This window comes from Protopterus annectens, chromosome 12.part0, assembly GCF_019279795.1.
Source record: "Protopterus annectens isolate FY-2018-M chromosome 12.part0, PAN1.0, whole genome shotgun sequence".
Taxonomy (NCBI): Eukaryota; Metazoa; Chordata; order Ceratodontiformes; family Protopteridae; genus Protopterus; species Protopterus annectens.
Window position 1 is genome coordinate 1,036,660,109 of NC_056746.1, and position 21,391 is coordinate 1,036,681,499.

A 21,391-nucleotide genomic window follows, 5' to 3' on the forward strand; every position below is an offset into this window, starting at 1 on the left:
AGTTGGGGAGTTTTGAGCAGGCTTCGGATGTTTCAGAGTCTTGACTGAAGACTTGCAGGAGTACTCTCCTTATTCTGATTCTGATGCAGATGATTCACTCCTTCTGCTTCTCCTCCAGAGGATTTTTCTTTTTCAGAGACTCTTCATTCCATGAGGGAACATTTTAAGTGGGAAGGTCAGGACTTCTCTGATTCCAGGAAAAGGCTTAGGGAATTTTGCTTTTACCCCAGCATAGGCCTTTGGCTATACCACCTGTTCTGGATGTTGTGGAAGATGTGTTTGCAGAGGCTTCACTTAATCCTGATTCTTTGCCTCCTGCTCCTGTTAAACCGGATAGGTATTACAGGGTGCCTGAGGCTCATAAATATCTTTATAAGAGTCCTAGGGCGGACCCAGAAACTGTTAGTCAGGGACCTAAGGGTGTCAAGGCCTCTGTTGTAAAAATCTGGTTCCTCCAGATAAAGAGGCCAGAGCTTTGGATAGATGGGGAAAGAAAGTCTATACTTCTTCCACCTTAGCTATGAGGGCTTTGAATTGCCAGTTTCACATGTTGAAATATCAAAACTATCTTCTTTCTCAATTGAAGTCTAAGGTAGATGCTCTGGCGGAAGGCATTGAGTGTAAAGAATTACAAGATTTGGTGCATGTCTCGGAACAGGTGGGTAAGCATTCTTTGCAATGTGGTATTGATGCTGTACAGGCCTCGTCTAGGGTGGCTGCCACTGGTTCAGTTCTTCGCAGGCACGCCTGGCTGAGGGATCAGAATTTATCTGACCATGTTAAGACAAGGATTTTGGATGCTCCTTTACAGTCTGATGTGTTGTTTGGTTCACCTGTGGAGTCAGTCTTGAAGAAAATGGAAGACAAGGCTAAGTCTATGCAGGCTGTTAAAGATTTTTTGCAAGTTCAGCCTCCGAGTTTAGTAGGAATTGGCCTGCTAAGGGGTGGGCGTATCCTTCTTATGATTCTCAGTCTAGGGGTAGATCTAGACGTGGTAGGGGCAGAGCTCAGAGTTCCTTCAGACCTAGAACGGGGAGTTTACCTGCACAGTCTTCGGGTGAGGGCAGGGGCCAGTCCTTTCGTAAACAGGCCCAATGACCTACCTTTTCAGCTGCCAGATCCTTCTTGCCTGGCAGCACCTTTGGGAGGAAGGTTGGCACTCTTCAAGGAAAATTGGAGTTTGATTACTCAAGACAGATGGGTATTGGATATCATACACCAAGGTTACAAGTTTTATTTCCATACCTTGCCTCCTTTCAAAGGCATGCCAGACGTTCCTCCTCAGCAAAGACTAGAGGCTCACAAACAAATTTCTCTGCTACTTCAAATAGGGGCCATACAACCGGTCCCTCTACCAGAAGTGGGCCTAGAATTTTATTCTCGCCTGTTCCTAGTACCAAAGAAGGGGAACACGTGGAGACCAATTTTGGATTTATCTATCCTCAACACATATCTGGACATTCCCAAGTTCAAAATGTTGACGTTACAGCAGCTTTTGCCTCTGCTGGGCAAAGATCACTGGATGGTGACTCTGGATCTCAAGGAGGCTTACCTTCATGTTCCTATCAGGCTCAGTTGCAGGAAGTATCTGCGTTTTCGGGCTGGGACTTCTCATTATCAGTTCTCTGCATTGCCCTTTGGCTTATCTACTGCGCCCAGAGTGTTCACGAAAGTTCTGGCTCCAGTGATAGCTTTCTTCAGGCTAAGAGGAATACAGATCTATCCTTATTTGGACGATTGCCTGATTCTGGCCCAAGAAAAGGACGAACTTCTTCATCATTTACAGTATGTGATAGCAGTGCTAAGATGCCTGGGGTATTCTGTGAAGCGAAATAAAGTCCAGTCTAGTACCCTCTCAGGACATGTGCTTTCTGGGTGTGAGACTGAATACAGCATCCCAGATGGCCTTTTGACCCCGGACAAACAAAAGAATCTTTCTCTTTACTTCCATCAATTGTCTCATCAGTCCAGGCTGACTGCAAGGACAGTCCTTCAAGCCTTGGGGTTCATGGCATCTTGTATTCTGGTGCTTCCCAATGCCAAACTGCATATGAGGAAGCTACAATGGTATCTCAAAATGTATGGACACAGCACTGCCAAGATATGGACACTGTCATTCAGATAATACCTTGCATTCAAAAGGAGTTTTTGTGGTGGGCTCAGGAATGTCACCTAAACAAGGGACTCTCTGTGACCCGACCAGAGGCGAGTCAGATTCTAACGACAGATGCCTCAGACAAAGCTTGGGAGCTCATCTAAATGGAAAGTGGGTACAAGACACGTGGCCTGCCAGACTTCAACATCTACATATCAACCTGAAGGAGATGTTAGCAGTCCAATTTGCATTAATAGCTTTCAAGGATTTACTTCTTCCAGGGCAGGTGTTGGTTCTAACAGACAACACAACTGTCATGTGGTACATCAACAAGCAAGGGGGAACGCATTCTTATCCTCTATGCAGACAAGCAATGATTTTGTGGGAGACTGCTCTCAGTTTACAGCTGAATCTTCAGGCAAGGTTTCTGCCGGGAGCACAGAACTCCTTAGCAGATGTGTTGAGCAGGCAAATTATGGATCCCCACGAGTGGAAATTGGATCCTCATGTATTTCAGAAATTGACAGTGTTATGGGGAACTCCAGACATAGATCTGTTCGCTTCTCCACTAAACTACCAGTTGCCAAAGTTTTGCACAAAAAGGTTTCATCCCACAGCTTGGAAAGTGGATGCTCTTTCATTCAGTTGGAGCAATCTTCATGTATATGCCTTTCCACCTCTGCCTCTCCTCCCAAAGGTACTCCTGAAGGTCAGACAGGACAAGCCAAAGATGATTTTAATAGCTCCAGATTGGCCTCGACAGCAGTGGCACCCATTACTGAGAAGCCTGGTACGGGAGCCTCCATGGCCTTTGCCTTCGATTCCACACCTGCTGTCTCAGGAGAACAGTCATTTACTCAATGTCAAACTTCATTCTCTTCATCTAACAGCCTGGCATATTCTGTTTTAAACCCTGGAGGGTCTCAGCTTCCACAGCAAGTTTTGAATGTTATTTTGGAGGCCAGAAGGCCTAGTACAAGGAAAGTGTACGCAGATAAATGGAAGAGATTTTTATTTTGGAGTACAGCAAAGGAATTTGATGTTTCTCAGCCTAATTTAAGTGTGGCTCTTCAATATCTTACTGAGTTACTGGACAAAGGTTTGTCCTTCTCTTCTATTAAGGTTCATGCTGCAGCAATTTCTGCTCACTATGACTGTGACCCACCATTGTTTTCTCATCCTTTGTTTAAGCAATTCCTTAGAGGGGCAAAGAATATAAGACCCCACGTAGAGCTCCTACTCCTGCTTGGGATCTCAATTTTGTGTTGGAGAAACTCACTCTACAACCTTTTGAGCCTGCAGCTACTGCCGAGTTGAAATATTTATCATGGAAGACTGCTTTTTTGTTGGCCATTACCTCTGCGAGAAGGGTTTCTGAATTACAGGCCCTTATGGCGGTTGAGCCTTTCTTAATTTTCCATAAGGATAGGGTATCTTTGCGTACTAATCCTTCCTTTATGCCTAAAGTGGTTTCTAGTGTGGCTTTAAACCAAACTATTCATTTGCCTACTTTTTATGCAAACCCCCAAAATAAAAGGGAAAAGATTTTGCACACTTTGGATATACACAGGCAGTTGCGATATTATTTGAGCAGAATTAAAGGATTCAGGCAGTCTCAACAGTTATTTGTTTCTTTTGCTTTGAGTTCTCAGGGCAAGCCTGTGTCAAAACAAACTATTTCTAAGTGGATTGGGTTTTGTATTGCTTTCTGTTATTCCCATCATGGTAAGGAGATTCCAGCTGGGATTAGGCCTCATTCCACTAGGGCTGCTGCCACTTCTACAGCTTTTTTAAGGGGGGTGGCAACTAAAGATATTTTGGAGGCAGCTACTTGGAGTTCAGTGCATACTTTCTCTAAGCATTACCACCTTCCACTTTACTCTAAATCTAGGGCTGGTTTTGCCACTGCAATTTTACAGGGCATTTTGGCAGCTCCTACTGCTTTATAATTTTGCCATCCTCCCTTACCTCTGCTTTGGGATTCTACCCAAGTGTAAGGACTGCAGCAATGTGAGATGAAGAACATAGTACAGTTTTGTACCTACCATAAATGTAGATGTTCGAAGATCCACATTGCTGCAGTCCAATTTACCCTGCCTCCTTTCGCTCTGTAGTTAGAGGCGGTTGTGTGGTTTGGGTTGTGAATACTGTGGATAGTGTATATATTGTACATATGATTAGTGCAAGGGTGGTTGGTTGTTTTTTGCTGTCTTTTGGTTTTGACCTTTCTTTTTAGGGTCTTCTGACATCTGGGGCAAGAAAAGACTGAGGATATGACGTCGGTCATGCGCATTTGTACCCTGACGTCCTGATGTCAGTCTTAAGCGCCTTGACCGACGTCAGCCTAATACTTTGATATTCGGGCCGACCGAGGACAGCGGACTACCCAAGTGTAAGGACTGCAGCAATGTGGATCTTCGAACATCTACATTTATGGTAGGTACAAAACTGTACTTTTTGGAGCTGCAGGCTTTGATGGCTGTGAAGCCCTTTATTATATTCCATACTGACAGGGTGTCCTTGAGAACCAGTCCCTCTTTTATGCCTAAGGTGGTTTCTAGCTTAACTCTTAATCAGTCCATATACCTTCCTACCTTCTTTCCTAATCCTCAAAATAAAGGTGAAAGGATCCTACATTCTCTTGATGTGCACAGACAGGACAGACAGCTTAGGTTTTACCTGAATCAGCACAGTTGTTGGTCAGTTTGCCCCTGGAGCTCAGGGCAAGGCTATTTCTAAGCAAACCATTTCCAAGTGGATTGCACATTGCATCTCCTTTTGTTATTCCTTTCATGGCAAGGTTCCTCCTCAAAGAGTTAGGACCCACTCAATCAGAGCAGCTTCCACTTCTGCAACCTTTTTAAGGGGTGTCCCTAGTAAAGATATTTTGGAGGCTGCCACTTGGTCTTCTGTTCACACTTTCACAAAACATTATAATTTGCCTATGTTTTCCAGAGCCAGGACAGGGTTTGCCACTGTAGTGTTGCAGGGCATTATCTCCAACCCTTGATTCTGTTGGTTCCTCCTCCCTTTTCTCTGGGCTTTGGTAATCAACCCATTAGTTAGGACTGCAACAGTGAAACACGATGAACATAGTACAGTTGTGTACACTTACCATAAATGTAGATGTTCGAGTGTATTCACTGTTGCAGTCCTGGTTTCCGTCCCTCATTCCTCCTTTTTGGTCCTCTCCTATTCTCTTTTCCTGACGTATGGGCTGAATTGGATATTATTTGCCAAATTTGCATTTGGTTTAGCTTCATTTCTGGGGGCTTTTGACTGTTTTGGCAAGAAAGACTGAGGAAGTGACATTGGCTGCCTCCTTTTGTATCGGACGCACTGATGTCCTTTACAGCCGAAGGCAGCCAACGTCATTCTTACTTACCTTTGGTATTCTGGCCGATCAAGGGCTACCAGGAGCTGGATAACCCATTAGTTAGGACTGCAACAGTGAATACACTCTAACATCTACATTTATGGTGAGTGTATGCAACTGTACTTTATTCCAGTTAAACTGGCTTACCATATTGCTACTGGCTATGCCACTGTAAGCTGCACAAAATGACTGACATTTTACTTGAACCAAATCTGATGGTTATGCATTTTTGTAGCATTTTGCCATTTTAATTGTTACCAAGCAAATGTATGAATTTCCTTGCACACTTTCAGCTTTAAAAAGCTGCTTGTACTGTATGTGCATTTCTTGTAGTGTTATGTATTGGTGGTTTTCATGTGGTTACAGCTGATATTGGAAGCAGAAAGTTAACTTAAGGAAAGGCTAAAAGCAACATGGCACTGAGTAGAGGATATGTAGTGGCTGAGAGAACTTTTTCTTGCTATTATTCATTCCTTTTTCTGTCCTGCTGTTGGTCGTATTTTGTATCATTGCTAGTTATACCTGGTATGTAGGCATCATAGTTTTGAAGTGCACTCACATGCCCCACGCTAAGCAGACTCATTGGAGAAAAACATTGTGCAAAAGGTCAAAAACTTGTACAGCTGAGAAATGCAGCAAGTAAGGTTGCTGTGTCTTGGGGGGGTGGGCTTTTCCCAGTTCATCAGCCACCATTCTGTCAGCAAAATGGTATAACCAGATGTTGTTGAAGAGTGAGTGAAGTGGCAGCACAAAGGCTACACAAGTTCAAAATCTAATAGCATCTTGATTACAGTGTGGTTGCAGAACTGCATAGTTGCCTGTAGCGAGATTCTCCTGCAGTAAATTCACAATACTTTTCAATCCTCCTGTCTGTTTTCCTCCCAGTGTGACAAGTTTCCCCCTTAGGATACTTTTTTGTTTCTCTACCAGAGGTTAAGGCTGTCTGATGTACATTTTCCTGATTTTTTTCAGTGTCTCTTTAGTCATTGGCACCAGTGCTGCTGTAATGTAGTCGTAGGGCACTACTCTTGATTTCAGAGATGCAATGAACATCTCTGCCAAGGCTCTGCTTGTACCTCTGCAAGCTGCTGCACTCTTTTTACAAATTCACCATCTCTCTTTAACTTACCTTCTTTGTGTACAGTGTTTGATAGATGTCAAGATAGTGGTACTTGCTTTGGGACTAGTGTTTTAGCTCTGTAATGTGCGATGCTCTCTTACTGCATTTTCTCCACTTTTATACGTCCAGTTTTAATTCTGTTGTCCAGTTTTATGCATCCAATTTTAAATTTGCTGTCCAGTTCTTCATTTAGTATGTAAATTGTGCAGACTAACATTAGACGTGTATCTACTGTAAGCTGAAGAGTTTTTTTGGCTCTGAGGTACCTGGCTTGATGTCCATTCAAGCATAATGATACTACTGCTTTGGGAGTTGTGAGCACAAGTCATGATATGAGCAATTTGAGATGTCTTGAACTGAAGGAACATCATTTTTGTGATCTTGGAAAGCTTATCAACCTGATAAGTCTTTCTCAGCTTTGGCAGACTGGGTGAATTTTGTCTTGCTTTTCTGTATCTTACAATTCCCTGTTTTCTCACCCTATACTTTTATGGATTTATTTTCCTCTATGCTATACAGTTCACCAACCGAAGACTCTGTGGCTTTGAGACTTGTGTTGCTTGTTTATCAGAGCAGTTCCTAATGGGATCATTTTGCTTGTTTAAAGAAAGTCATCTTTGCTGAAATCATTTTATTGCTGGTTGTGAATTCTTTTTCCTGGTGTTATGATGGCATGGTTGAGTTTGCCAGTGAAATGCATGCAGGAAAGAGTGTAGATTATTCACTTCTTTTGGCTTCATTTGTTTTGCCCATATTTTATTTGTTGGATGTACTGGGGCTATACTCTGATTACACTAACCCAGATCTCTTGGGCCATATTTAATATAATACACTTGAAGTACGTTTTTACTAAGTTAATAAGCATGCACGACTCAGTAAATGAAAACAACAACAAACAAAAGAATTTAGAATTATCAGAAGTTATTTTAGTGAGACTGGGTATAAACAGTGTAAGGCATAAATTGTGACTTGTGATCATGTTTTAGAAGTTTGAAGCCCAGCATTTAATATTCCCTCCTCCACATTCTAGGCAAAAAATAAATGAGTAAAAATTAATGTTTTGTCATATAAGTTAGCATCTAGTCAAAATCATTATGTGATATGAAAAAGAAAACAAGCTCCCCTGATGAAGCTAATCTTTGGCAAAATGTGGGTGGTAATGATGTTTCAGTGCCTTGACAAAGGTAACAGTATCCCGCTGCCTTTCCTCACCTCAGGAATGTATGCACGCTTACTGTTAAGTTACAGTGTTCATTAGTTTGAAGAAAACAACCTGAGTTGTTCATACTTAACTTTATTCATTCGTAATAAATTTTTCTTTGTGGCATAAAGTGCCAGAGAGCTCACTGAATGCAAAAGTGAGGCCATTAATAAATTACAAAAAAGTATATATTTTGCTACGGACTATACGTAAAATCACTGGTACTGGAATACTGTTATCACAAAGGAAAAGGGTTAAAACCTTTAAAAGTCTCCCCAACTCCACCTCTGTGAAGGTACAGTATTACTGTTAAATAGTGACTGTGACTGAGATAAAATTGCTTGCATGTTTTAACAGCTTTACTGTAAACAAAATTAAATGTATTAGGTAAAACACCAGTTCTTCATTAAACATTTTTATCCTCTGGACCTGCATGACCAACACTCAGTAATCCATTCTCAGGAGATCTAGGCAACTGTATAACTTTTGTTACCTTCTCAGGTGGCTTAACATGCTGTTTGGCCCACTGTGATGATCCAACCCTCCCTGGGCACCCTGTTGAGCCGTCTGTGCCCCCATCATCCCTGGTTTTGACTAGACTTTGGTAGCAAGAGCTGATCCCTGACACTGCTGTCATCAATGGTAGATTCAGGTTTCTTCTTGCCTTTTTTCCCTAGCCGTTCACAGTGTCACCTGATGTGCACTCATGTTGCTTTGCTTTCCTTGGAATGATACAGTGATTTTCATAATAACTTAGAACTGGAATTAATGTCAAACTTTGCAAGATGCTACCTTAGGTGTCCTGTGCTGTGAGAGCTACCATGCACATTCTGAGTTCTGCAGAGCCAGATGTATATCCCTGGACATCCACTGCATGCTGCATACACCAAATTCTACAGAACAGTCTGGATCGCACCTGAGTTGTGAATTTTGAGTTGGAAAGGGATATTTTAAGCAAATGCTTTGAGGGGTTTATAGGTGATGAATGTATGCATGTATGTAATAATAATACCTTTTCATCTGATCTGTTGTGTGAAGTCACGATAATGTGACATGCACCAAAACAGACTCGATAAGAAAAACTATTTTATATGTGAGTTCAAGCTCACCCCACTCCTCTGTGTAGTGGGCTGCAAACCTGTAGCTGGCGATCTGGCACCAGAACTCCTCAGCTTTTCATATCAAAAGCAAAAAAAGAAAAAGGTCCACTCTCTTAGGCTGTCACCCCAAGCCAGATTTCTGCCCTCTCTACTCTAAATTGTAAGAGCAAAAAAAAAAGTTTTTTGTTCTTTTTTAAAGTGTAGTGAGCCAAGTGCTACATTTGTACCAGTCTGCTTGCTACAACTTATGACACACAAAGCGCTAGTGTGTTGAACTGCCTTTCTGTACCAGCATTCAAAAAGAAAGAAAAATGTCACAACTGTGCTTCATGATTGTGCACCCTGACATCTTGAGCCCAAAGCAATTGCCCCGTTTGGCCCAACCTTGCTATTCCTCTGGTGTGCAGAACCCCCCCCCCCCCCAACATATTCTTTGTTTAATATAACCAAGTCTGAGGTTGCACAACCATGAGGTAGGTTGTAAATTCTTTAACTTTTTTTTTTAATGTAAATTCTACAAGATGAGGTAAATTCATTGTGTTTTTGGTATTGTGTCTGAATGAAATGAGAATGGATGAAACTGAAAATCACTGTATGCACAACATGTGTATATACACACGTGTGTGTGTGTGGGTGTGGGTGTGCACAAAAATTACAGCTTTTAGCTGAAGGTGTTTAGAGCTATTAAGTCAGCACTGCTGACAACAGAATAGATTTGATGCAACCTTACTTTAATGTTTGTCTCATTAGTGAAGATACAGTGAAAGTCAAAACTGACTACAACATTAGCAAATACAGTTAAATCCTGGCTTTTAATAAAAATGACTTCATATTCAGAGTCTGGTCCATTGCATGTTATCTTTATGAAATGCATTTGAAAAGACAGAGGCAAAGCATCTTGTACTCTGTGTTGGTTATGACTTTTCAGATTTGCCAACCATGCACCATTTACAACTTTTTAAGGAACTGCAGTTTTAAACAGCAGTGCCATTCATTCTGAGGTAGTTGCTGGCAGAATTTTTAACCAAGCTTAAAAAGATTGGCAATAATCTGTAGACTACACAGTATACTGTGAATGAACCTGTCACAACTCTACAGATACCTGCTTGATTTCAGCTAGTTCCATTTCTGTGTGGCATAACTATTGGCAAATCACTGAGCCACTGCAAGCTTGAGGCTGCTTCTGTATGTAGTATGTCTTAGAAGTTAAAAAAAAAGTGCATCATTGGCTTGCATATTTTGCTAATCACCTGAAATGTCATTGAATTGTAAACTGTATAGTGCAGGGGTCTGCAACCTTCACTACCAAAAGAGCCGTTTTGGCCTTTCTCCTACCAAATAAAATTCATCTGGAGCCATAGAACATATTTGACCCATAAAATGAAGATAACACACAGTAAAGTGTTATACATAGTTATTATACTATATATAAAAGAACTAAGTTTATTAGAGCAACATTTAAAGTCTGTCCCTGTTTTTGTTCCTTTGTTGAGATTTTTATTGGGATCACTCAATTGCTGTCAGTGTGTGTGTGTGTGTGTAAAATGCATGTTAACAGAAACAGTGTTAGTCAAGCAAGTTTATAAGAGCAGTATTTAAAATTTGTCCCTATTTTTCTTCCTTTGTTCCCCCTTTATTTGTGGCTGTGTCCAGATTTCTTGTGGTTAAGAGTTTCAGAGGTATGGTGGAGAGGTACGGAAACCTTCCAGGAGATTCTGATGCAACCAAGGAATTGCTCAATCACTGTCAGTGTGTGTAGAATGCGTGGTAAAAAAAACATGTTATTCTAGCAAGTTTCTTAGTTTATAAGAGCAATATTTAAAACCCATCACTCGATCACTCTCAGTGTCTGTGTGTGTCTTGCTGCAGAGTGGCCATTACTTTTCAAAGCTACAGGGAGCCACTGCAGAGGGGTAGAAGAGCCACATGCGGCTACAGGTTGCAGACCCCTGGTATAGTGCTTGAATGGAGTAGTGTATTTCTAAATTGGGCTCCTTCCTACTCTTTTAATACAGTCACTAACAAACAGCACCTTTTAATAATTTAAATCTTTGAAAATATTATAGTTTTTTCATATGTTTCATGCAACTTAGCTATTGTGACCTTCCTGCCACTGTCAATAATGGAGTTAAAATACCTAATCAGCTGAGGTGTGCCTAAGTTTCCAGATAGTTCTTTTACCAAGATGATACTGTTAATTCATGATATAGATGGAGATAAATTTAACAGAGATCTATGCACCTGTTGTCTGTGTGTACATTGCAATGAAACCATTTGCACAAATTTTACATATGTAATATGCCCACAGTGAAGTATTGACAGGTTTTAAAAATGTAATCATTGTCAGGTGTACATGTTGGGTGCATACAGTACCTTTGCATTTGTCAAATAAGATTCCCTCCTGATCTTTCCACTTAATAGCACGTACACTTCCTTCCCATTCAGCATTGGGTGTTGAACCTGGAGCATCTGGAAAAATATAGATGGACATTGATATTTAGATTAATATTGTTTCTACTGTTCAGATCTTTTTTTAATTTTTGACCTTTGTGCTAAAAAATGTGTGGCGAGATTTAATGGAGAATGGTGGCTTCAAAGCAAGGGGGGGGGGTGCAAGAAGCAATTAAAGGTGAATCTAACTGGAATGGGTTAGGGATCTATTACATTAGGTCACTAACCATTACCTATGATCAAAGCAGATGAGGGTAATTTACTTTCATCCACACACTGCCTTAATATCTTCCCATTGGTTATAGCTCCTTTACAGACATAAGAGACACCTGGTTACAATCAACAAGACCATTGTTAGGTAAAACGGTTCCACCCTGCTGCACACTATTCCCCCTGAAAGTCCCCAGGTTTTCTCCCTTGTGGTTCTTTCCATTCTGGCCCCACACCATCCAGGGAGAGTACTTTGTTCTTGTTTTTTCATACACGGTCTTACATTTTAGCTTCTTCCTCCATGTGTTTAACGCACCCTGGTCAAGACTCCACTGTAATAAGTTTGGAGGAAGCAGCTAAATTCAGCAGGGGAGTTCGGTCTCCCAGAAATCATAGGGCAGTTGATGGTCTGAAGTGCATTTTAGAGCTGTTTTTACAACCTTTTGATCTAATGATGACCTGAACAAAAAAAATTCAGTTTTTTTTTTCAAGGAAAATAAGTTGTGTTTCAAGCTAATGTTCAAAGGTAACAAAACAGTAATGTTCCCCAATAAACTCAGAAGACAAATCCTTGCAGGGATATATAAATACTTTCTGGGAATAGTGGATGCCTTCTAACCCATCAAAAATAAAATGCCCACTTAGTTACACTGTGTTATTAAATTGAGATGAAATTAAAAGCACAAATGAGTAGAGGCATATATTATACAGCTGAGAGAAGAAATCAAAGCACATGGATAAAACCCACCCATAGTAACAGAGTACATGCAGACTCTACACAGAAGGAATCACAGCCTTAAAAACTTAACCAGTGAACCGAGCACTGTTAGATGGCAACATTACTTGATGCGACACACTGCCAGTGATAGAGTTGCTGTCATACACATCCTGCCAGTTTGCCACAGACTGCCACTTAACTGAGTGCAGTGCTTATTTTGTACTTTGATAGAAACTGTAAATATAATGGCCAACTTGCTAGTTTTAGATGCATAGCAACCCCCACCACGCACAGTCGTTTTCGTCACAGTCCCTATATACATCAATTACAGCCACTTTGACTGTTTACACTTCATTTGTCTGAGTGTGAAAAATAAAACATTATTCCAGCTGGTTTCACACACATGCACACACTTCTGTAAAGGCCAAATAATTCTAACTTCATAATTAGAACAAATACCAACAGCATCAGATTGTAATAAAGTAGTAACAATTGACCACAGAAATTTTAAGCCCCTTCATACACATGTGAACAACAATTACAGCCACTTTTGTGACTGTACATCTCAGATACTTGATTGCAATAAATAACTTCCATATTATCTTCTCAACTTGAATACAGTATGCAACCAACTGCTACATGTCAAAATCTCTTGCCTCAAGAATCATATACTTAGAAACTTGTTAGAGTAACAGGTTTTGCATTAAGATGCTTTTTTTTTTTTTTTTTGTGAAGTCGTAAGTCTGAAACTCAAAAGTCTGCATTGTTCAGTGACTGCAGTTTCAATATTTGCCAGCTAAACCACAAAACTTTGAGGAGCAGACCAAAATATGAAACAAAAAAAATCAGGAACAATTGGAAGTATCTTGAATGCCCTTTTACTCCAACAAATACATTCAGACAGCAGCCCAGTGAAATGTTTGTTTAGCAGTATTCTGATGTCCTAAAAGCTTGTGGATTAGTGGAATTTTAAAGCAGCCTAGCAAGAAGATTAGATTATTTATGTTTTTTTTTTTAACTCTGAGCATAAGGAGTTCCGAGCACCTGTAGGAACACAAATTCGTAGGTGACTGATTTTCTGAAATTTCTTAAATTTAACATATCTTTATCTTTTTTTATTGGGGGGGGGGGCTGTAGCCCAGCAGCCAGTGCCACAAGCCACCCATGGTGAGATTAATAACTTGTGTCTAACAACTTCTTCAGTGCTAGAAAATAGGGTTAAGTCAAGAAAAGTTCCTAGAGCTGCTTTGACTTAACTTGTTCTCTTACTTGTCCTGTAATGTTATTGAAACACAAGGTGTTAATGAAATTTTTGATTACTGATCCTGTTTTGTGTTCCAGTTGACATGGCTGCAGGGTATCTGCAGTTCAGGAATGGATATTAGTTGCTTGAGGGTTGTCAAGTTCTGGTAGGTATTGTGCATCCAAGACTATATCCCTCCCTCCCTCTTCGAGATATGTACTGATAAAGTGCTGCTGTAATTGTAATGCCCAGCAGCAATACCAAGCAGCTGGTCATAAGGATGGATGTAAGACTTGGAACGTGTCTCACAATGTTGTTTGAGTCTTATGGTAAATGGGAGAGCTTCCCAAATGGGTGTTGTACAGTTCTAGCATAGACCAGGAGAGATCCCTGCTGCTCCCAGTACTGTAACCTGAATGTAACAATGGGACACCAACTATGAATAGATCAGATCAGAGGGGAAAAGAAGGTCTCCACACCTGGACAAACCTTCAGTTGTGACATTGCTAATATACCTTGAAGTGATGATACAGTAGAAACTACCACGGAGAGCACAGAATGTGATCATATCTGGCTATTAATAGACCTTGTGATGAATTTGTTTTTTGTTGAGTGATTATGCATGGATTGCCTCATTTTTTCAGAATTTGTTCTTTTCTTTTACTAGTCATGCATCGCCTTGTCTAAGGCATAGTCTAGTCATTCACACCACTGTTACAAACCTGTGTTTGTCTTTTGCTGGTTTTGTCAACATGTGCACAGAACATCCAGTTTTTCTGCTTGGAGGAGGGCAGGAAGGAATACAGTGAAGCAGTGTCACTCCTCTGCTACGTTATGTGCGAAGAGAGTGCAACAATATTCCTTGGTCATTGCATCCTAAAATTGTCATCATAGGAGATTTTATGCATCTTTTAACCTGGATGCCTGTAAATGGGATTATGGGCTCCCAGCTTTAAATCTTTCCTTTCTTTCTTTTTCTTTTTTGTAATCTAAATCATCTTTGGTACCTTGCTGCACTGTTTCGCTCATTGTAACATTATTGTGCTAAAGCAGTGGTTAAATTCCCTGCATGACAGTAAAATTCTGAATTCTGTTGAAACACCCACCTTCATTTGTGTTTTATCTGTATTGCATTGCAGCCCTTTGCAACTTTGAGTCCTGTTTCTTATCCTTTTTTTTTGGCCGGGCATGCTTTGTAGTTTGTGTACTATATGTGTTGCATTTCTTTCTGTCTTTGGTTTACTTCTGCCCCTTCTTTGTAATGATTGCAGCTGCTGTATATGAACTAGTCAGGGTGTTGCTGCCCTGAACTGGTCTCTCTAAACCTCAGATCTAGTATACTGGGGATCATCCTCCGAGGGTGTGTAATTGGGGTTATCCATTGCTGAATTTCTGTTTGGAATTTTTTTTCAGAAATTCTGACACTCTGGGAAAGTACTCACCCTGTGTTGGGCACACTGAATGATGTTATGCACTGCAGTAAGACAGTGCACCTACAACTGAGCCTACTACTGCTTTTCTTAGATTTGCAATGTCTGGATCTCAGTCCTTGTGCTCTTATGGAAACTTCCATCTTTTGGGGGGCATTTTTTCACTTCATTGCCTGCTGTTGTTAACCCCCACTTCTATAAAACCATCACTACTTGTTCCCTTATTCTGGCTGCTTAGTATTCTGTGTCACCCTATGGGAGAGATCCCTGCTTTTCACCAGTAGTTAGAATAGTTGTACCTTATTTTTAGTAATTGGCTTCAGGTGATAGCTACCCAGAGGACTGGTCATCATCCAGGCAGCCATAGAGGATGTATTTTGTCATGGCTTACATGCTGGTCCCAACAGCTTCCTGTCCCACTTGAACTTCTCATAGTGCTGCTTCAGTGTTATCTACATGCTTCTATTTGCATGCCATAGCACAGCTGCTTTGCACAGTTTGGTAGTTGCAAACCTTTCAGCACAGTTGCCATATGCTTCCACTAGAAGGCACTAACACAGCGGGTCAGGCTGCTGCTTCTCCCTACTATGGGTGAGATGGTGTCAGAAGGTCACTGTCACCCTGTCTTCCTCAGATCCTCCAGTGCTGAGACCAGTTACCAAACCCAGGATATCATGTCTCAGTCAGAATTTCCCAGATTAACTGCTTAAAGTTTTCTAAGTCTTAATGGCACCTTCAAGTTGCAAACCAGAACCTCCATGGGCAATGTTTTTACAGCCTGAGTAAAGACCACCAACCTGGCTGAAGTCTTAAGTGGGAAATTGTCCTGGCCAGTGTCAGTAGTTGAAGGTGGCCAGCATGGGGGATGGCGGGGTCCCTCTCACAGCACTGGGTCTTTACCAGGTTATCATGAAAATGCTAAAGATATAAGAGCCAGGCAATTGTTACCCCTCTTGCTGTCTGTCTTGAGATGACCTCATATTATCTGCATATCACAGCATCACTCACAAATGGAAAGTGCTTGAGATTGTGTCCACTCTACTTAATGAATAATGTGGGGTGCAGGACAGGTACATCCCTGTCTACCACCTTGAAGAAGGGGTACATCTGTGGGTGTAAGTATTTTCCTTCCCTTGGTTTCTCAACGAGAGAATACAGTGATTGGCCAGATCTCAGGCATTAATCCCAGAATCACTTGGTCATGTCTGAATAGTAGCAGCCCTTGTCATGGGCCTTCCTTTGGCCTAGCAGGGCTAAATGACCTGGGAGAAGAGTCCTCCCAATCCTACCATTCCAGAGTGTATGGCTTAGACCTCAAGCATTTGTTTGAGTTCTAATGAGACTTTTGTTATCATTGGTGTGGGAATGCAGTATGGGAATGCAGCCTTAGGGAACATGGTTTGATACCAGCACCTTTTCTGTCCTGTTGCAGGCCTTTCAAGTCTCAGCATTATGTCTAGTATTTATACTCCAAGTGCTGGTGATTTTGCTGAGCGACCACCTTTCAAACATTTGATTCCTTTTTTCGTGTGTGCATGCCTAGCCCTGAGCTAGGCGGAGTGATTCCTCCTCCTCCTTTGTTTCGTACAGAGTCAAAAGGTCTAAGGAACATGACCTTGGAAAGTTAATGAATTCTTCATATCTCTGGGGGAAACCTTGAGGATCAAAGTCCACCAGGGTCTAGCCTGTGACCCCAACTCATTTCTCTGAAGAAAAGCCTGCACAGGTATTTTAGCATAGGAGGTGAAGTCTGGAGTCATCGACCTTGGTGCATGTCATTCTGGGTGCTATTTACACAGCCTAGGAGCATCTAGATTGTCTTGCAAGCATTCCCAAGAAGGTGCATACTTTTTTTTTTTTTTAATCCAAATCTTTTGGGTTTCTAATACTATGATGGGAAAGGACCCCATTCTCAAGTCAAAGTACGTTTAAATTTCATGAAATTAGTATTGTTTCAATCTTTGATGTCAGCCAAAAGTGCTCTTTGCAGCACTCGCAATTTGCCTAGTAATGACTCCTCCTGCTTACTCTCTGTAAGCCCATTACCAAATGGAGTAAGTTCTTATCAGGGTATCCTAGAGTGAACTACTACATGGTCTGTTTGGTTCGCCACAGGTCTCAGAGGACAATGTATTTCACCAGTTTCTATCTGCAAAGACATCTGAAGCATTATTCAAGGTGAGTGAGATTGTGTTCTGCTTTCTCCTTGCCCATACTGGGCTCCAGATTCCTCAACTCTCTTGCCTAGTGGATCATATGCTGGAAAAGATTTTGGCCCACCCTTGAATTGGACTCTGGGAAGAGCTTGTCAAGAGCCTTTCTTTGTAGTTCACAGTAACTTTGCATGCAGCTTTCTTCAGTTTTGTCTGCACTGATGCTGTTGGTAGGGCAACAGGCTTTGATGTGCCTGTGCATGATGGCAAGGCTGAGGTTATTCTTTTTTGAGAAGAAACTCCATCCAGCCATCCTGGATGCTGTCATTCTGGTGGATGATGTATTACACTAGTCTTCTAAAGAACTGGCAGCTGGTGTCCTGTAGAGAACTTCTGTGAGCCAGTCCACAGCCCTCTTCCCATTCTTTTTCAGCATGCCCAAGGTGGTGTCTCCTCACACACTGAAGAGCACTTGAAATGTTAGATTGTTTTGCAAGATTTGTTGGTACCACATAGATCACACAAGTGAACAACTTGAACAGTTTAACACTCGTACTTCTGCTATCTCTGCCTGCCTGCGAGAGGTGGAGTAAGTTGTCATTTTTCCTTGGTTTAGAGACACATCTCAAATGGCCTGTGAGTTTTTAACATAGCTGTAGGAGGCCATATTGCAGAACTGTTGGATTGCTCTCAGAAAGGCTGAAACTGAGCTATCTTGATGAAGCTGTTGAGAAAGGCCCAAACTTTGCTTCTCAAAGAGACCTTAGAGGCAGTCCCAACATTAGAATGAGGTCCAAGACATTACTTCTCCCCTCTTTTGGTTCAGAAGGGAATGAAGGAGTTACTGTATGGTCTTGGACCTCAGCAAATTTAGCAGATGCCTTTGTTATGTCAAGATCTCGATGTGCCTCTCTGGGGGGGGGGGGGGGGTCATGCTCTTTGTACTGCATGCACCTGAACTATGTATTGGGATTTGAAGTCTGTCTTTTGGCTGTTCACTGCCTGGGGACCACATTCGGGATTATTTTTATTCAGTGCAGATGAGCAGCAGTTTCATGGCAAAAAATGCTTTCATTTGTTTTTTTTCCTCTTCACCCATAACTTTCATCAAAATGCTTGCCATAATTTTGTGGGCATTGTGTAAAAAGGGGGCTTACAACAGTGATTATATCATAAAGCCCATGCTTTCGTAACTTATATGAGTAGTTCCTAGTTGTCCTGTTGAGGTACTCCATAGTAGCTTTTCCATGGTAGAAGCCATCATACCTATGGTTCTTTACGACAACCATAAATTGGGAGAAGTCCTCTGCTGTTTTGGCGTACATAGCTGGAGCCTCTCCATTGTCATTCATTCTTTCTCACAGTGAGTATGCAAGGTATCATAGCTATGTACTTCAGAATGAGGATGTAGTGCAAGGTTCATGCTCAAAACTCTTCTACATTTTCTGAGCTTGATTGGCCCCAACAACTTCACAGTCCTGTTTTCCATGCCTTTGAATACAGATACAGAATCATGTGTCACGTCTCTCCTCGTAGTGTTAGGCCCTTATTTCCAACTCCATGAGTTGTGGACTGTGTCCATCATTCTGGTCATTGGACTTCTTTCCCAAAGCTTTACGTTAAACAAGTCCCAACGATGGAAGTTTCACTTGGGGAATTAGGTTATCTCTTCCACGCCTTAAGGGAAATGTCTTGTCCCCATCGTAGACCAGGCTTCACATCAAGTCCATTGGTGCTGCATGTATTTCTTCAGTCCTAGAAGGCTTTGGAGGAAAAGCTGTTTCTAGGGTCTGTCATGTTCGTCTGGTTACCAGTCACTTGTATGGTAACTAAACAAGAAGGGGACATGCAGTCATAAACCCTATATTAGAGAGGTGTTAGTCTCACATTGAGCTGTAGATATAAAATAATAATTTCAGCAATTTTCATTCCAAAGAAAAGAACGTTTATAGACCCCGAGCTTACTTTTACATTTAACCTCTTATCAAGAGGATTTGGGAGCCATATCTGGTTTATATCATCTAGAGGTAGGCCAGTCCTCCAGCTCTGCCATTCAGGTAAGTGGATTTCTCCCCTGTTTTTTCTCAGTGCAGCACAACAAGATGAAATAGTGAAGGATGCAGTCTTCTTTCTCTAGCGGGGGGGGGGGGGATCTTATATACTTTCCCATTTTCTGCCTAAATTACTCCTAACTTAAACACATCCCTACCATCATTCAGTAATTAGAAGGGTGTGGTTTAAGACTGTCAGATTCGTCATGCTGCAGACGGCTCTGCAGATATTGGCCAAGGATGCCCCCAGTCATGGGGATGACATCCAGCTGCACCTCTGCACTTGTCTTGTTGCTGTAACCCCCCACCCACCCACTGGACTTCTCAGCTGGGTTGTCATAGGTGACAGAGGATATTACAAAACTTTCCACATGATTGATGTATTCTGTAAAATGGAAAACATTCTTTTCTTGGACAGATAGGAGGCCTGTGACTTTCTAGTTAATATGCAAGTTTTGCTGACTTGTTTCTAATATCTTTTTGAGGTGTGTTTCTCCCCAGGCATGGTGTTGGTATCTGCTATTTCTCTACATCGTGACCTTATGTAGGGCAGGAATTTGTCAAGCATTGTATGATCAAGTTGTGTTTTTAAAGGGGTTAGGCACGTCTGCCCAACTCTTCCTCTGAAGAATCCCCATCTTCTTTGTGATTCCAACTTCATGACTGAAATACTTGCTTATCCCCCATTTGAATTTAATGTTTCAATGGTTTGAAGTCCTTATTTTTTTGTTTTGTCATTTTTTTCCATCCAGTTCCTCAGCTGACCATTCAGCTTGCCCGTACTAGTTGCCCATTAAGATAGTTCATTCTTAAAGGTGAGAGCCCTACAAGCCCATTGTCTGCTAGTTAAGAGGCAAGAGCTGAGTGAACCAGAAGCAGAAGCTTTCATTCATGTGGTACAGATAAGATTTTTTTTTTTTTTTATTAAGCTGTACTGTCCCTTTTGTACATGCCAAAGCAGCCAAGGGGTTAGATGTGTAATGGATCAGCATAGTAAACATTCACACCACCAAATTATATAATCATAGGTTCATAGGTAGGTACAAGGTTATCGGCCCAAGGGCGTACGTAAGCCTAGCCAACAAGGTTCCCTGGCTTACACCACCCAAGAAAGTTATTTTCTATGCCACTGTCGAGCAGACACACAGAAGTGATCCCCGGGGTGTATTTCCTATTTCCCATCCACTCAAGATTTTTCTTGAAGAGTGCTAATGAAGAACTTTGATTGACATAGATGGGTAGCCTGTTCCAGAGTATGGGAAGTCTCTGGGACAGGAATCTATCCCTCCAGCATGTCCTGTTTATTGTGGTGACAAGGTTTAGGTCCCTAGAGCGTGTAGCTCGGAGGGATTGGGATTTCATTTAGTTGTAGCATGTCCAACAGCTCTGGGTTTGACATAGCCTTTAGGCAGAGATCACCTCAGAGTAGGTGATATGCTATGGAGTAAAGCTGGAGTTTTTTGAGGCGGTCAGTGTAGGGCATTTGTTTGAAGCCAGTAATCCTCTTTGTGAGGTACTTCTGTGGCCTTTCCAGCTGCTGCAGATGTCTTGTGAGGTACATTCCAAAAGGGGCGTTGTACTCTATAATGGATCTAATGAGTGTCAAGTAGAGGGGAACAATGACCTCTTTTTTCCTGGATGAGAACCCTTTTATGATGAGGTGTGCCACGTAGAAGGACTTTCTGACCACTGTGGTGATGTGACTATCAAAGGAGAGACTACTGTCCACCTGGGTCCCAAGGTCTCTTATCACGCATTCAGTGTTAAGTAGATTGCTGCCTATGTGGTAGTTCATGGGTACAGAGTTTTTACGAAAGGGGATGACACTGCACTTTTTGGCATTGAGCTTGAGGCCATGGCTCTGACACCAGGCATCTGTCTCCCTTCTGTAGGATGTCCACATCATTTGGGGACTTGACTATGGCTCCTAGTCTGTGAACTTCACTAGCCAGAGGCCTTCTGTTTTAGCTTGTACTTCAGAGAAGTAGATACCAAACAAGAGAGGCCCCAGGATGGGACCCTGTGGTACTCCATTTGTCACTGCTTTGAGGTCAGATTTGGAGTCTGCAACTTTTACAGTGTGGGTTCTGTCAGTGAGCAGTTGGCAACCCATCTTGTGACGTAGGGATTTATACCTAGTTTAGTGAGTTTAGCTATAATTCCAGAATGGGGGATGGTGGTCATAGGTACAGGGACCAGACTCTGCTTATACTGCATGGCTGTACCTGCCTACGTCCATGCTT

The 21,391-nt window shown here is 41.7% G+C and overlaps 2 protein-coding genes across 2 annotated transcripts in view; one reads left to right on the plus strand and one right to left on the minus strand.

The window, feature by feature from the left end:
* Positions 1 to 21,391, plus strand: part of RTF2 (replication termination factor 2) — a 1,259,727-nt gene that overhangs the window by 897,556 nt on the left and 340,780 nt on the right. The window lies entirely within an intron of this gene.
* LOC122816953 (beta-1,3-galactosyl-O-glycosyl-glycoprotein beta-1,6-N-acetylglucosaminyltransferase 7-like) overlaps positions 1 to 21,391 on the minus strand; it is a 128,113-nt gene that overhangs the window by 12,806 nt on the left and 93,916 nt on the right. Inside the window, exon 3 of the mRNA XM_044090047.1 lies at positions 11,266 to 11,361. Coding sequence (XP_043945982.1) covers positions 11,266 to 11,361 — 96 coding nt within the window. The remainder of the gene's footprint in view (positions 1 to 11,265; positions 11,362 to 21,391) is intronic.